The 15,539-nt window shown below is 34.2% G+C and overlaps 1 protein-coding gene across 1 annotated transcript in view; it reads left to right on the top strand.

The window, feature by feature from the left end:
* The window catches only part of SEMA3A (semaphorin 3A), a 556,686-nt gene extending 541,467 nt beyond the window's left edge, over positions 1 to 15,219 (top strand). The window contains exons 18-19 of the mRNA XM_005679076.3: positions 9,772 to 9,914; positions 11,281 to 15,219. Coding sequence (XP_005679133.2) covers positions 9,772 to 9,914; positions 11,281 to 11,736 — 599 coding nt within the window. The 3' untranslated portion in view covers positions 11,737 to 15,219. The remainder of the gene's footprint in view (positions 1 to 9,771; positions 9,915 to 11,280) is intronic.

Here is a 15,539-nt window from a genome sequence, read left to right as displayed (position 1 = left end):
CTTTTTAGTTCCTCTTCACTTTCTGCCATACGGGTGGTGTCATCTGCATATCTGAGGTTATTGATATTTCTCCTGGCAGTCTTGATTCCAGCTTGTGCTTCATCAAGCCCAGTATTTCTCGTGATGTATTCTGCATATAAGTTAAATAAGCAGGGTGACAATATACAGCCTTGACGTACTTCTTTTCCTGTTTGGAGCCAGTCTGTTGTTCCATGTCCGGTTCTAACTGTTGCTTCCTGACCCGCATACAGATTTCTCAAGAGGCAGGTCAGGTGGTCTGGTATTCCCACCTCTTGAAGTATTTTCCACAGTTTATTGTGATCCACACCGTCAAATGCTTTGGCATAGTCAATAAAGCAGAAATAGATGTTTTTCTGGAACTTTCTCACTTTTTCAATGATCCAGTGGATATTGGCAATTTGATCTCTGGTTCTTCTTCCCTTTCTAAATCCAGCCTGACCATCTGGAAGTTCACAGTTCACATATTATTGAAGCCTCCAAGTTGACTATTATTTTACTAGTGACTGTTTACACCTATAATTTAAATTTGTTGTTGTTGTTCAGTCGCTCAGTCATGACCGAATGAATTGCGGCAAGCCAGGCTTCCCTCTCCTTCACCATCTCCTGGAGTTTGCTCAGACTCAAGTCCATTGAGTTAATGATGCTACCCAACCATCTCATCCTTGTCCTCCTGTGCTCAATCTTTCCCAGCATCAGGGTCTTTTCCAGTGAGTTGGCATTTCACATCGGGTGGCCAAAGTTTTGAAGCTTCAGCATCAGTCCTTTCAATGAATATTCAGGGTTGATTTCCCATAGGATTGACTGGTTTGATCTCTTTGCTGTCCAAGGAACTCTCAAGAGCTTCTCCAGCACCACAGTTCAAAGGATCAATTCCTTGGCCTTCTTTATGGTCCAACTCTCACACCCATACATGACTACTGGAAAAACCATAACTTTGACTAGACAGACCTTTTCTGGCAATGTGACATCTCTGCTTTTTAATACGCTGTCTAGGTTTGTCATAGCTTTTCTTCCAAGGAGCAAGCATCTTTTAATGCATGGCTGCAGTCACTGCCAATGATTCTGGTGCCCAAGAAATAGTCTGTCAGTCACTTTACATTGTTTCCCCATCTATTTGCCATGAGCTGATGGACTTGTATGCCGTGATCTTAGTTTTTTGAATCTTGAATTTTAAGCCAGCTTTCTCAGTCTCCTCTTTCACCCTCATCAAGAGGCTCTGTGGTTCCTCTTCACTTTCTCCCATTAGGGTTGTATCATCTGCATATCTGAGGTTACTGATATTTCTACCAGCAAAACTGAATTCAGCTTGTGCTTCATCCAGCCCTGCATTTTGCATGATGCATTCTGCATCTTAGTTAGTTAATTAGGGTGACAGTATACATAGCCTTGTCATACTCCTTTCCAAATTTTGAGCCAGTCTGTTGTTCCATGTCTGGTTCTAACTGTTGCTTCTCGAACTGAAAACATGTTTCTCAGGAGGCAGGTATGGTGGCCTGGTATTCCCATCTCCTGAAGAATTTTCCAGTTTGCTGTGATCCACAGTCCAAGGCTCTAGCACAGCAAATGAGGTAGAAGCAGATGTTGTGCTGTGATTCCCCTGCTTTATCTCTGATCCAGCAGATGTCAGCAGTTTGATTTCTGGTTCTTCTGCAAATCCAGCTGTACATTTGGAAATTCTTGGTTCACGAACTGTTGAAGTCTCACCTTAAGGATTTTTAGCATTACCTTGCTAGCATGTGAACTGAGAGCAATTGTGCTGCAGTTTGGACATTCTTTGCCATTGCCCTTCTTTGGCATTGGAATGAAAAAGGATATTTTCCAGTCCCGTGGCCACTGCTGAATTTTCCATATTTGCTGGCCTATTAAGTGCAGCACTTTAACAGTATTGTCCTTTAAGATTTGAAATAGCTCAGCTGGAATTCCATCACCTCCACTAGCTTTTTTCATAGCAATGCTTCCTAAGGCCCACTTGACTTCACCTTCCAGGATGTCTGGCTCTAGGTGAGTGATCACATCATTGTGGTTATCCAGATCATTAAGACATTTTTTGTACAGCTCTCTATGTTCTTGCCACCTCTTCTTAATGTCTTCTGCTTCTGTTAGGTCCATACTGCTTCTCTCCTTTACCGTGCGCATCCTTGCATGAAATGTTCCCTTGTTGTCTCTGATTTTCTAGAGGAGAGCTCTAGTCTTTCCATTCTATGGTTTTCCTCTATTTCTTTGCATTGTTCACTTAAAAAGGCTTTCTTATCTCTCCTTGCTATTCTTTGGAACTCTGCATTTAGATTGTAACCAAAAAGTTGTTAAACATGCAGTATTTTTTAAATTCCAAAAGTTATAAGCAAAAAATATTAAATAAAATACAAAGTAGTATTCTCATTATTATTTGTGGAAGGTTTCTGCTTCAGTAGATGGATTTTTCATCATCTTCTATTATATCTCTTTGAAAACTGTAAATTAAACATTTAAAATTCAGGTCTCTGGATTTCTAAATATATAAATTCCTATCATAATTTTATGGCATATAAATTACATGTGCTTTCTTGGTAAAGAATTTGCTATATAATCATGAAAAATAAAACATACCAGAAATTCAATATAGACTAAATATTCCAGTAGATAGCTTCATATTGGTGATGCTTTATAAATAATTGAGTTTCAAAAATAAAAAAAAATAATTGAGTTTCAGCCCTCCTTATACTAAGAAGCACTGAATCCTCTGATGTCACAAGATTATTAAGCACATTATTAAAATGATTTCATAGGTAACTTCAGAGCATTTCAATTTCACTTTTATATTTTAAAGTAATAAATATCTTAAAAATGAGACACTGGCAACTCTTCTAATACAATAATTTTCTATGAATCATAAAACTAAAATACCCTAGTCATGTCTCTGTTTATCTATCTACCTATCTATACACTCACACGAGCATTCAAACACAAATCCACAGGTATCTGTGAATTCAAAGAAAACTGTAGAACTCCTTGAACTGTAGTTTTAAGTGTTGTATTCTGGTAGATAATTATTTTCCAGCATCAGGGACAGATAGTAATTAGGGCATAAACAATTTATCATTTAAATTTATTTTAGCAATTTGATAAATTATAAGTTTAAATTTTCTCTAGGGTTCCATTAATTGAATCTTTTTTGTACATAAGAAATACATATATTAAGCGCATGAAATTTAATACATATGCACACACTTCTAGGTACATGTTTGCATGCTACTAACATGCAAGACACATTTACTAAGAAACTAGTTTCTCATCATACAAAAGAGTGGAGAAACATTATACTAAGCATTATCTTTATAAACAAATGAATAGTACCCTTGTTACATAGCTTATATATACTATAAATTTATGTTAAGAGCACTGCAGTATATGAGATTATTGAATCAGCTGTTAGCCATCTTAATATCGTCAGGTCCAAAATATACATAAATGTTAAGGATGAATACATTTTTGTCTTTTATTTTTAAATATTTAATGGCTTTCTAAGAGTTACTGATTCATCCATGAAATGCCTTTTCTGCTCCTGCTGTTTTAGAAAATGTTATCCACTTGGAGTCAAATTAATAGTGTTTTCTGTTGATAAAGTACTGGTTGTATTTTCTGGAGAAAATAATCTAGAATCCAGTAAGAAAAATCTAAGTAATGTTTTTACATAAGAAGTGCATATCTGTGTCACCAGGAATTGGTGGACAACATTTCCTTTTCTGCTTTGCTTGACCTTTGCTTTGAATATGTTTAGTTGCTCACTTGTGCCCGACTCTTTGCAACCCCATGGACTGCAGGCCATCAGGCTCCTCTGTCAGTGGGTTTTCTCCAGGCAAGAATACTAAAGTGTGTTGCCATGCCCTCCTCTAGGGGATCTTCCCAACCCAGGGATTGATCCCAGGTCTCCTGCATTTCAGATGAATTCTTTACCATCTGAGCTACCAGGAAAGCCCTTACATTGAAGAATATTGTGGAAAAAATGACAGTGTAAAATATTAAAATTATAATGTGACAAATACAAGTAGAATTATATTTCTCTTTGCATAGTTTGGCAACTAACTGAATTTGCTAAATATTTAAAATAGCTTGCAACCAATTTCCCTCTGACAAATTATTTTATTTTTATACTCCTTATTTATGAAATTCAACTTTTTAATAACTTAAAAGGGAGAACATAAAAATATGACAGCAGAGAGCAAATTGTTGAATACATATATAGTTCACTACCTAACCTATATCTGTCTTTTCTACATGAAATCAAATTTCCTAAGATTCTTATATTATTAACATTTCAATCATGGGAGACACTTATGGGGTTAAAATGGAAAGTGAAATAAATGAAAAGCTGAAATGTGATGCCTTCTGTTTCTGCAAGATTGGAACAGAATCAAATACTAAATAAGGCCTTTAGCAACATCATGTTTCTGGACAAATGATGGATATCATGACTTTTTGTTGTTACAAAAGGAAGCAATTTATTTAACTTCTTTCTTTCCTCCCATTCTTTCTGGTTTATTAGCCTCATTTCATTTCCATAAATTATCCAACTAAAAGAGGAAATGATTAATTGAAGATTGCTTCCTTAAAAACATTATTTCTTGTCATTAACAGCTGCAGCATATTGTAATATGTGCTATTCAAACACACTGATGCATTTAAAATAAATTTAATGTTTGTTGCTCTCAATATTTTGCTCTATTAAGTTCAACCCACAAGAATTTTTGTGCCAATTTAACAACTACACCCTTCTTATCTACTGCTAATATTCATGACAAAAGTTTGTATTCAAAACAGTTGCTCAGTGTGAAAAGTTTTTTTTTAATGGATTAAAATGAGATTGCTTTCTTTCTGAAAAGATTACTCATTGGCATAGACATCCTTTAGAGATAGAGGTGACTCTAGAGATGTGAGGATTTATGCCTATAATTTGTGGAATCTCTGTTATTATCCCATATTTGGATTTTTTATTTTCGAATACACTTGACTAATCATCATCTTCTCCTACCACATCTCAAACCAACTCATGTGACATTATAAAACTTAACTAATCTAGAAGAGTTGAAATGTTTACAGTTCAATCATTTATTCTGTCATATTGAGGGTATATACCCTATGCCATTTTAATTGATTGAACTCTTAATGATGTATGTAATTATGATAACTCTGTGTCTTGAGGATGTCAAAGTTACATGAGATTTCAGCTTTTAAATGCAGAGTAAATCATTACCTTGTTTTGCCTTTTAGCAAACATCATTTAAGGGTTTATGACACCCTTGTGGCAGAATTGTGGAAAACAAAAAAAAATGGAAGGAGATAACTAGACTGATAAATAATTGTAGCAATTAAGACTACATGAGTTCTAAAAGTAAATGTAAAAAGAGGATTTTTGAAAGCATAAAAGAGGAAATACCTTCTTTAATGGGGATGAGGGAGCAGGATTGATGTTGGGAAGGAGTTCTTAATTTGTCTTATTATAGATTCTCAATAAAGTATTTTGAGTTCTGGCATCTAAAATATTGAACACTTGGTAAGTTTAGAAGTCAAGAATCAGAATGTTGTCCCTGTTTGTAATTACTCTTGAAGAGAAGGAGAGGGAAAGAGAGACAGCAATAAGGGTAAAGGGGCATGGGGAAGAAAGGAGGGGAAAATGAGAGAGAAAAAATCGTATAGCTATTAGACCCATGATGTTTCCTGTGTTGTACAACAGTTACTCAAGTAGTTGGGGTAGAAGGGTCAGAAAAGGGAGTGGCTGTTTACTGAGTGCCTTCCAGTAGTCTGTTTGCTATAAGTTCGGCTACAAGGATACACTGAACAACACGGGGAATATAGCCAATGTTTGGTAATAATTGTTAATGGAGTGTAACTTGTGAAATGATATAAAAAATAAATTGAAACTTAAAAAAACAGATTTATTGAGTATCTATTTGTAAGGTGTCAGGTGTGGTGAGATTAACAGAAAAAAATGTTTATGGGTCGTGACATGTAAGTACCCAAATATAGGAATACTTACCTGAGGCCACTTTAAATGAAAGTTGTGATCCACAATTAAAAGTTGCTGGTGATAGAAACATTCTACTGCAGAGGAATTAACAGAAACAAATGTATCCAGTGGAAATTTTGTCTGTTTAGTGTTTGGCGATTGGCAACAGAACTTTAGAAACATAGAGTAGGAGGCTACTGTCATCTGCATCCTCAGAAGTACCTTTGAATATGGCTGTGACTGATAGTTAAGATGACAGGACTTTTAGCTTTACTGCTTACTAACTGGATTTTCTTTTGCTTTTAATTTTGACAGAGGAGAGAAAGAAAGAGCCAACTTAGTGGGAAATGAAACCTTAAGGTATTGGCAAGAGTAGTTATTAAAGGCCTCAAGCCAATGAACCAGTTTCACCAGTTGTGGTTCTTAGCTTATTCAGGTGGGAAAGTGCCTGAAGGTCATTACATTTTTTGAAGAAATCCATGGTCTATTCCTATATTAAACCATAAATCACTTTGTATAAACCCTTGGCTAAATCAAATAACACATTAGATTCTACTATTGACAAATAACAGACTTCCCTTGTGGCTCAGATGGTAAAGAATCTGCCTACCATGAGGGAGACCCAGGTTTGATCCCTGAGTCAGGAAGATCCCCTGGAGAACAGATTGGCAATCTACTCCAGTACTCTTGCCTAGAGAATTCCACTGACAGAGGAACCTGGAGGGCTACCAGTTCATGGGGTTGCAGAGTCAGACAGGACTGAGTGACTACACTTTCACTTTCTTTTCATAGACAAGTAACAGGTGAATTAAAAAAAAAAAATCGGAAAACTTTTAAGAGTTTCTTTTCTTTACTGTACATTGGGAAATATTTGCTGTCACCAGAAAAGATTTTGGAAAGAACATAAAGACTAAGTAGGTTTGCTAGGACTAAGTGAAGTTAATAAAACATGGGCTTCCCTGGTGGCTCAGTGGGTAAAGCATTTGCCTCCAATGTGGGAGACCCGGGTTCGATCCTTGGGTTGGGAAGATCCCCTGGAGAAAGAAATGGCACCCCACTCCAGTACTCTTGCCTGGAAAATCCCATGGACTGAGAAACCTGGTAGGCTACAGTCTGTGGGGTTGCAAAGAGTCAGACACGGCTGAGCGACTTCACTTCATTTCACTTTATGGATCAGAAAGAATGATTAAATTAATTCAGAAGACAAACTGACTTTTTGAAAATATGCCTAATAGATGTTTCATTTATATTAAGCTCTATTATTTCTTATCGTACAAGTTACATTGATTTTCTTAGCTGAATGCCCACAAATGTACTGAAGGATTTAAACAGATTTCTATGTTTGAGAGTAATAATTTATTTATACCTTAGATTTCTATAGTTATCTATATTAATTTAGACAGATTAGATGAGAGACAAGTCAAGTATTATAAATTTCTTCAAGAAAAAGACCTGGTAAGCATGGCTGGTAAGAGAGAAGATACTGGTGTATCACCATGTTGTTTGTTTTTAAATCCAGCTGATTTTTTTTTTCTGTTTTATCATGCTGTTGTATATTTTATGATTCATTAATGTTTAGAGATTGAGTGAAAAATGTCTTCCTAAAAGGATTTCTTTTTTTAATTAAAAAAATTCTTTTTTATTTTATTTTTTTTAGTTTGACTAGAGTAAGAACACTAACATGAGATTCACTGTCTTAACAAATTTAAAGTGTACAATACAGTATTGTTCAGTATAGGCATACTGTTATGTAGCAGATCTCATTTATTTGGCATAACTAACATTTTATACCCGTTGTCTAGCAATTCCTCATTTCCCTCCCCGCAACCCCTGGCAACCATCATTCTTCTATCTGCTTCTAGGATTTTTTACTACTTTAGATACCTCATCTAAGTGAGATCTTGCAGTTTATGTTTTTCTGTGACTGACTTATTTCATTTAGCATGTTCTCATGTTTCATCCATGTTGTTGCATGTTGTAGATATCTACCTTTCCTATAATAAGTAATTTATAAATAAGCATAATATAAGGAAAATAATTTAAATATCAAACAAGTTTAAACTGTACAACAGTTAGCAGGAAAAATGCATTCTGTATAAACTCTCATGACCTCTGTGACAAGGCATTCTAATTATTCATGGTAGCTCCTGAATCACAGATCATCCAGCTCATGTTGGACAATAGATTCAATTTATCTCTATCCAAAGAAGTAGGTGTCTTGCAAACTAGCACAGCAACATGTATCATATTTTTTCAATAAAAATATGCTAATAATTTCAGGGGGCAAAGAACAACACTGCCATAGTCAAAGTATACACTGATAGATACACATATCTCCAACATGAAATAAATGTGACTTGAAATCAGTTAAATGTTATTTCATTACATTTCAGTCATTTCATGTTTTTTTTTTAAATTATTATTTCCAGGGACTTGATCTTTTAAATAAGAAGGGACAGATACTTCCCAATATTAGAAGCGTTTTGTTTCATACCTAAAACAATAAAGGGAAGGACACTGGGATGGACATCCCTGGAGACAGCAAATGCAGACAGAAGGTCAGCCATAGGCAGGGTGAGAACAGGAGATGATGGCCATAGGCTGTGTACAGGGATTGGGCGGAAGCAGGATTTTGGAAAGCTTTAAACTTAGAGCAGATCATACTGTCTCTGACAGACAAAAGTACTCAGATAGTTATAATGAGAGTAAAACTGTCAAAGTAATGCAAAAAAGGGGCAAACATTTTTTTAATTAAAAATCTAGCTGAGTTTGAAAGAGTAAGCAAAAATTTTTCATGTCTACACTGTCAGTCTTCTGTGCATGTGAAAATATATTTATTATTTTATAAATGAATTTAATAAGTTCCAGATTGTACAGGATGTCATAATGGAAACAGGATTATACAAGATAATAAGGAGTTTTTTTTATCTAAATGAGTTTTACCTAGACTCCCTGTGTTGTAGTTTTGATCTTAACTGTGTTTCATTTACCACATTGAAGGAGGTTACATAAAGGGTAAAATAATAGAAACTTAATCAGGAAACAGGCTTTCTTATTGCTGTATTTTATTATATACTCTTGCCATATTCTTTAGCCTAATTCTTGAAAATAATAAAAGATGTGTCATTTTAAAATAAAGACAATTGAAACCACATTGCATTATAATTGTGCACCTTTCTTCTGAGCCATCCCAAACATTTCACATCAATTGATCTTCAGAACAAACTTGTGGATTATTTAAGGGTTATTGGTAGGGAATATAAACTTCCTGAACTCGTAACTTCTGTAAAATACTAGATAAATATTATTGGTTGGTGAATTTAATTTTAAAGATGAAAAAGAAAGAGGCAAAATTAACTTCTCAAAGAAAAACTTAGTGTTTTCAAAAACACAATCAAATTACTTTTTCTGCTGGAAAATAGTGCAGTATAAACTGGCACAATTAGAGCATAGTTTTACAATGAAAAAAATTTCTTGGAAAGTATTATCATGGCATATAAAGATGTATGACTGATTTTGTTAATGTAATGCTATTTTCTGGTAGACAAATCTCTGTATACGCCTTATATAACCCATAACAAAATAACTAGTCTGTTTAGGTAGACACTTGAGTTCTGAAACACTGACATTTCTGCCATCCTCAATAAAATTGGAAAAGATTTCCAACTCGGCAACAAGTCCTTCTCCTGAATTTCCAAATAAATACTCTGGAAAGTTGAGTTTACTTCTCTAACATTTTCTCATTTCATTTCCTCATCACCGGCCAGATAATCACCATGGCCACAGCTTTGAAGAAAGAATCATCTATGGGGTAGAAAATAGTAGCACGTTCCTGGAATGCAGTCCGAAGTCACAGCGAGCTCTGGTCTATTGGCAATTCCAGAGGCGAAACGAAGAGCGAAAAGAAGAGGTATAGGAAAGAAACTGGACTCACTCTAACACATGCTGTTAAGGGACCCCAGTGTGGTTGACTTAAGAGGGGAAAAAGAAGTACTGTGAATAGTTATTCTTTTCTTAATCTACCAGTACCTATTCATTAAATAAGTATTAACTGAAGACGATTTTATGGCAGGCTTTGTGCTAGGAATGAAAGGAACAAAGTTGAACTATAAGAATTTTGTCCTAGAAGCTGTTTGCGGCGGGGGGCGGGTTGGGGGGGCGGGGCTGGCAGTACATTTTAGAGATTTTTTTTTTCTGCCTGGAGTTATCTATTATGTTATATTCATTTGTATACAAGAAAAAGAAAAACCCTCCTAACTAATTTTAACTTTTGTTCAGTTGATTCTGCTATCCAAACATGTTTCCCTTTCTTCATTAACTTCTTCCTCAAATGGGAAGAGGCAGTTAAGAGAAAGGAGTAGTAGATTCAGGAGGAAAGATCTTAGGTTCCAGTATTGAACTCTGATGTGAATTATGCATGTAGTTTCATACAAATATTCCTCCTCAATGAATCCATTAATTCCTCTGTAAAATTAAAAAATTAAACACAGAAAATCTCAGTGAATACTCTGAGACTTTTACACTTTTTTTTAAAGCTTTAAATAAGGGTAACCATACAATGTACATGATTTATGAATGTACATTTTGCAGACAATTTTACATAATCCGAATGTAGAAATGAAAGTATCCCATCATCTCTTTTGACAGTTGAAGCAGTCTTTGAACATGTAATCATGTCATATACATGTTAAGGTTGATTTTACATGTTACCAGCTTAGGCTTTCAGAGATCTCTTTTGTAAACTTCATTCAGAGTAAAAGTGCAGTTAGACATATTAAATAACATGTCTTCATGTCGCATCTAAGACAGGAAATTGAATAAATAAGTAAGCATGTAATCCCATAATTTTTCTGCTTGCTCAACTACTGAATTTATTTCATTTTTTCAAACCTTATTATAAATTCATTCTAATGCTGCACTGTTTTCTAGTATTATGTTTCTATATTTCCAATTCCAATACTCACTTTCTCCTATATACACTTTATTTCAAAGTTTTAAAATAGAATATATCTTTGTCCTTTCATCCTCTTATTTTAAATTATTATGAGAAATTTTATTAAGAAAATAGACAACCAGTATTTTGCCATATGTCTTAAAGACAGGAGAAATTTATAACTCTTTTTTCTAATGGGGAAATTATATTATTTCTCTTCAACTAGAAATTTTACTGTTAAAATGTGCCTCAGTAAACAATACAAATTTTTACTGAGACACAGTTTTGGAGCTTATATTTCTTGTAAATGTATATCATTTCCCTGCTTGTTTTCTTTTGCTAGATCAGAGTGGATGATCATATCATCAGAACAGAACAAGGCCTTCTACTGCGTAGTCTGCAGCGGAAGGATTCAGGCAATTACCTCTGTCATGCGGTGGAACACGGCTTCGTGCAAACGCTTCTTAAAGTGACCCTAGAAGTCATCGACACAGAGCATTTGGAAGAACTTCTTCATAAAGATGATGATGGAGATGGGTCTAAGACCAAAGAAACGTCCAACAGCATGACGCCTAGCCAGAAGGTCTGGTACAGAGACTTCATGCAGCTCATCAACCATCCCAACCTGAACACAATGGATGAGTTCTGTGAACAAGTTTGGAAAAGGGACCGAAAACAGCGTAGGCAAAGGCCAGGACATACCCAAGGGAACAGTAACAAATGGAAGCACTTACAGGAAAATAAGAAAGGCAGAAACAGGAGGACCCACGAATTTGAGAGGGCACCCAGGAGTGTCTGAGCTGCATTACCTCTAGAAACCTCAAACAAGTAGAAACTTGCCTAGAGAATAACTGGAAAAAATGCAATATACATGAACTTTTTCATGGCATTATGCGGATGTTTACAATGGTGGGAAATGCAACTGAGTTCCACCGATTATAAATTAAGTCCATGAGTAATATTACTAACAGGCATTCTTCTGAATACCAACACCTATTAATAGAGGTCAGATGAACACAGATGTTCACACTAGTGACTTAATGTTTCCTATGAGATTTCACTATACAGGTTTCACTTTCTTCTTTGCTTGAGAAATAAAAATGTCATTTGCCATAGTGCCATCTAAAGAATAAAAATGGCATCAGCAAAGCCATTTTCTTGAACTAGAAGTTTAAGATAAACTGCATGGATTTACTAAGCTGATGAATATTCCAAAACATTGTTGGATTCAAGGATATCTTTTGGCTACCAACACTCATGTTTATGTGTACTGGAGGAGTAAAATGATACTGAATGAAATGGTCTGTGGAAATAAAAAACAAACAAACATAAACCATTCATCATCCAGAAGAAAAATGGAATACACTGATCTACTACTGATGTCTTTCTTCCAGCTTTGATCTAAAGATGTATTTTATTAAAACTATAATTTAAATGTACCATGACAAATATGCAGAAAAAAATTAGCTCTTTTCTAAGCTAGAGGAAGTTTTTGTCTTACAGTTATTGTGGTATATAGTTTTTGTGTTTAAAAAACTCCAGTTGTGTGCTGCTTTTTAAAAACATTTTCAGTTTTGCGAGAATAACCAATATTGTCCTAAAGCATATATACATCATTAACAACTAATTCCTAAAATCTGGATATAAAGTATGCTTTATTTCTCTGAGGAATTAAGAAAATAACACCTCCCTTTCTACAAATATTACCTAAATTAATTAGAAACTGCATAAATATTCTTAGAAAAACAGAGCATTTATCTGGAAAGAAAAAAAAAACATAGAAATAAATTTGCAAATGCATTTTGTTGTACCTAATGAATCAACAAGGAGAAAAAGGATTGTATATTTCATAAAAAGTAGTAAGCATTGGTTTAATTTAATGTTAATAGAAAATGTCTTAACTCTTCACTTGAATCCCTGTCTGATATTTGAGATATAAAAACTCTTTCTTGACTCCATTAGGATTTTTATCTGTGTCACTTAATTTTTTTGAGAAGAGGGATATCAAGGATATTCAGAACAGCATCCTAAAAGCAAATTTCCCAGCTCTGTTCACATTTTTATCAGCTATTTCTTATCTCACCTTAAGACAATTATCTGTCTAAAGAACTCATGATTCCTTTCAAGTCAGTGGGAGTGACTTTTATACAAACTATTTTCCAGGACACAACCCAGCCTTAAAACATGTAAAGCTTGTTGTCTTCTGCAACAACTTATAAAATAAGATACTTATTAATTAAGGGCTTGTCTGTTTCATTGTCCTAAGATGATTCCTTGAGAATAATTGACTTCAAGATGTAAAAAACCTTCAGCATTGAGATGGAGTTTCTTTAGTGCTGCACTCATCTTTCTAAGAATTCCTCTCTGGGTCCTTCATCATGCACAAATATGCAAAGGAAACATTATTGCTAATTAATGAAAGCAGCATTGAAATTCTGACTGTAGCTGTCTTGGGATTCTAAATAACTCAGAATTAATTTCTCACCTCAGACTATAGTGAATTTTCAAACAAATCCTCTTATCAGCTGAAATATTTCACAGATGAAAGCTCATGTTTCAATTTTAATGATTACATTGAATAAATACTTTTTGACGTTTGTTTCTAATGGGAGCCTAGAAGTACCCTATATTCAATCTTAGGCTCCATTGATTAATACAGTGTTACTCTTAGAAGTACATCCTCAAATGGTAGCTGAATTTTAAATTATTTGAAGAACAGACTCCTATAGAGAAAAAAAAAAGTGTTTGAGATATAAATCAAAGAACAAAAAGTACTTCAAAATAGGTCATTTTAACATTTTTCATAGAGTGTCTTAACTGTACTGCAATTCAGTATTGCATTTTATTCTAAATTTGCAGCTGAAACACATTTATTGGCAATAACAAAATTATCTTATTTCTTTTTAGTCCTCAAAAATAAAGGATTTGAAAGGATAGAGATTGTGTAACTTTAGGGATGCCTTCTAATATCTGAATGCATTTTGTTCAGCACTATGAAATACCCATAGAAAGAAAGTCTAGATTTCAGTTAAAAGAAACGAAACAAACAAATCCACCAGCATGTCTTAATAAATCATCAGGTCTATATTTTTGAAGAAAATTATAGATGTAACTTACAAATAAATAACTCTTATTCCAGTCTTAATCTTCTGTCAGTGTGAACGGGGCAATTTGCACAAAAACTAATTAATATCCCGTTTATTCAGTTTTAATAGGCTTTGGCTCATGCTTGTATCATCAGAGTTGAAAGTTTTTTAAGAGACTCATGTGACCTTGAAGAGATTATGACAACAAATCTTAAAATAGGGAAAAGTACATAACAGAAGAGAAATTATGACCCACTTGAAATCAAATGTAAAATGTAAATGCATGTAAATGCACACTTAATGCTACTTTTTATGTATTATTTAGTGATTTTCAGTGGTATGTGTTTAATATTTTTGCTACCTACACATTAGGGAAAAGAGATGTAAATAATTTTGAAAAGAAGAGGAAGGACAGTGTAAAATGCAACTTTTTGTAGGTACCCCATTTCAGTGTGTTCAACATCATCCTAAAATGCAAGATTTTCCCACATAGGTGACAAAGTGGCTCATGTGCTATATAAGGGGAGAAGCTGTGTGCCCATTCAATAAGCATGTTTTTTGCCAGGTAGTGAATATGTTCCATATCTGTATTTATCATTGGATTTCAGATGGGAACTAGAAAACTGGAGAGAAAAATGTAATGAAACTGCTGCTGTAAATTACTCCTGTTAGCATGTATTCAGTTGCTAAATACACATTTCTTCAAAATATTTGAATTCAGATGTCTTTCCTATTCCATGTAGCATATAGTGTGAAGGAACGTAAGAGTAGAAAAGGTTGAGAACCAGAGTCAAGTTGCTAGCATATTTCTTCATTGTAGTCATCTGTAAGCTGAGCTCTATACTTCTGGTGATAAATGTGAATGTTATGCCTTTAAATTAAATATTATTATTTTATGCCATACTTACAAAGCAAATATGGGGAGGAAATTCTATAGTGTCATTATCATAGTCAGTTTCATTCAGGATCTACAAAGATGCCTGAAAATTGTTATTGAAATTGCCTATCCAAAGGTCATAAGCAAGTGTTTTATTACTTTATTAATATGGAGTAATTAGTACAACATTTTGAAATCTTTAAGAATTCATTTTTAAACACAATTTTCTTTCACTTTAATGGAAATATGTCCAGTTTCATGGCTTCAAATACACACTTAACAAATAGGATTCAACATTAATGTAACAGTGTATTAGAGATAAACAAGCCTAATGCCAAAGACATCCATGCTTTGTATTTTAACTTTGTAATAATTATAAAGTCAATGTTAATGTTTTCAAAATACATATTTCCACCAATAAGAAAGCATTTTTCAAAACTCTGCAGAACCTCTAAGTTTTACTTCTAACAGTGTATATACTAATTAATTAAAGAAACATACTTTTTAAAATTAAAATAGTAAAGGACCTATACATGAAAGAGAGAATGAACCCGTGGAAATGTTGCCTCATATAATATGGTCATTTTCACAGTCCACCTGACCAGAGAAGACAGCTTGGTTTTCATTTCAAACATGCGA

The sequence above is a fragment of the Capra hircus genome, chromosome 4, assembly GCF_001704415.2.
Source record: "Capra hircus breed San Clemente chromosome 4, ASM170441v1, whole genome shotgun sequence".
Lineage (NCBI taxonomy): Eukaryota > Metazoa > Chordata > Mammalia > Artiodactyla > Bovidae > Capra > Capra hircus.
The sequence above is the reverse complement of the archived record's forward strand: the minus strand, read 5'-3'. Positions and strand labels throughout refer to the sequence as shown.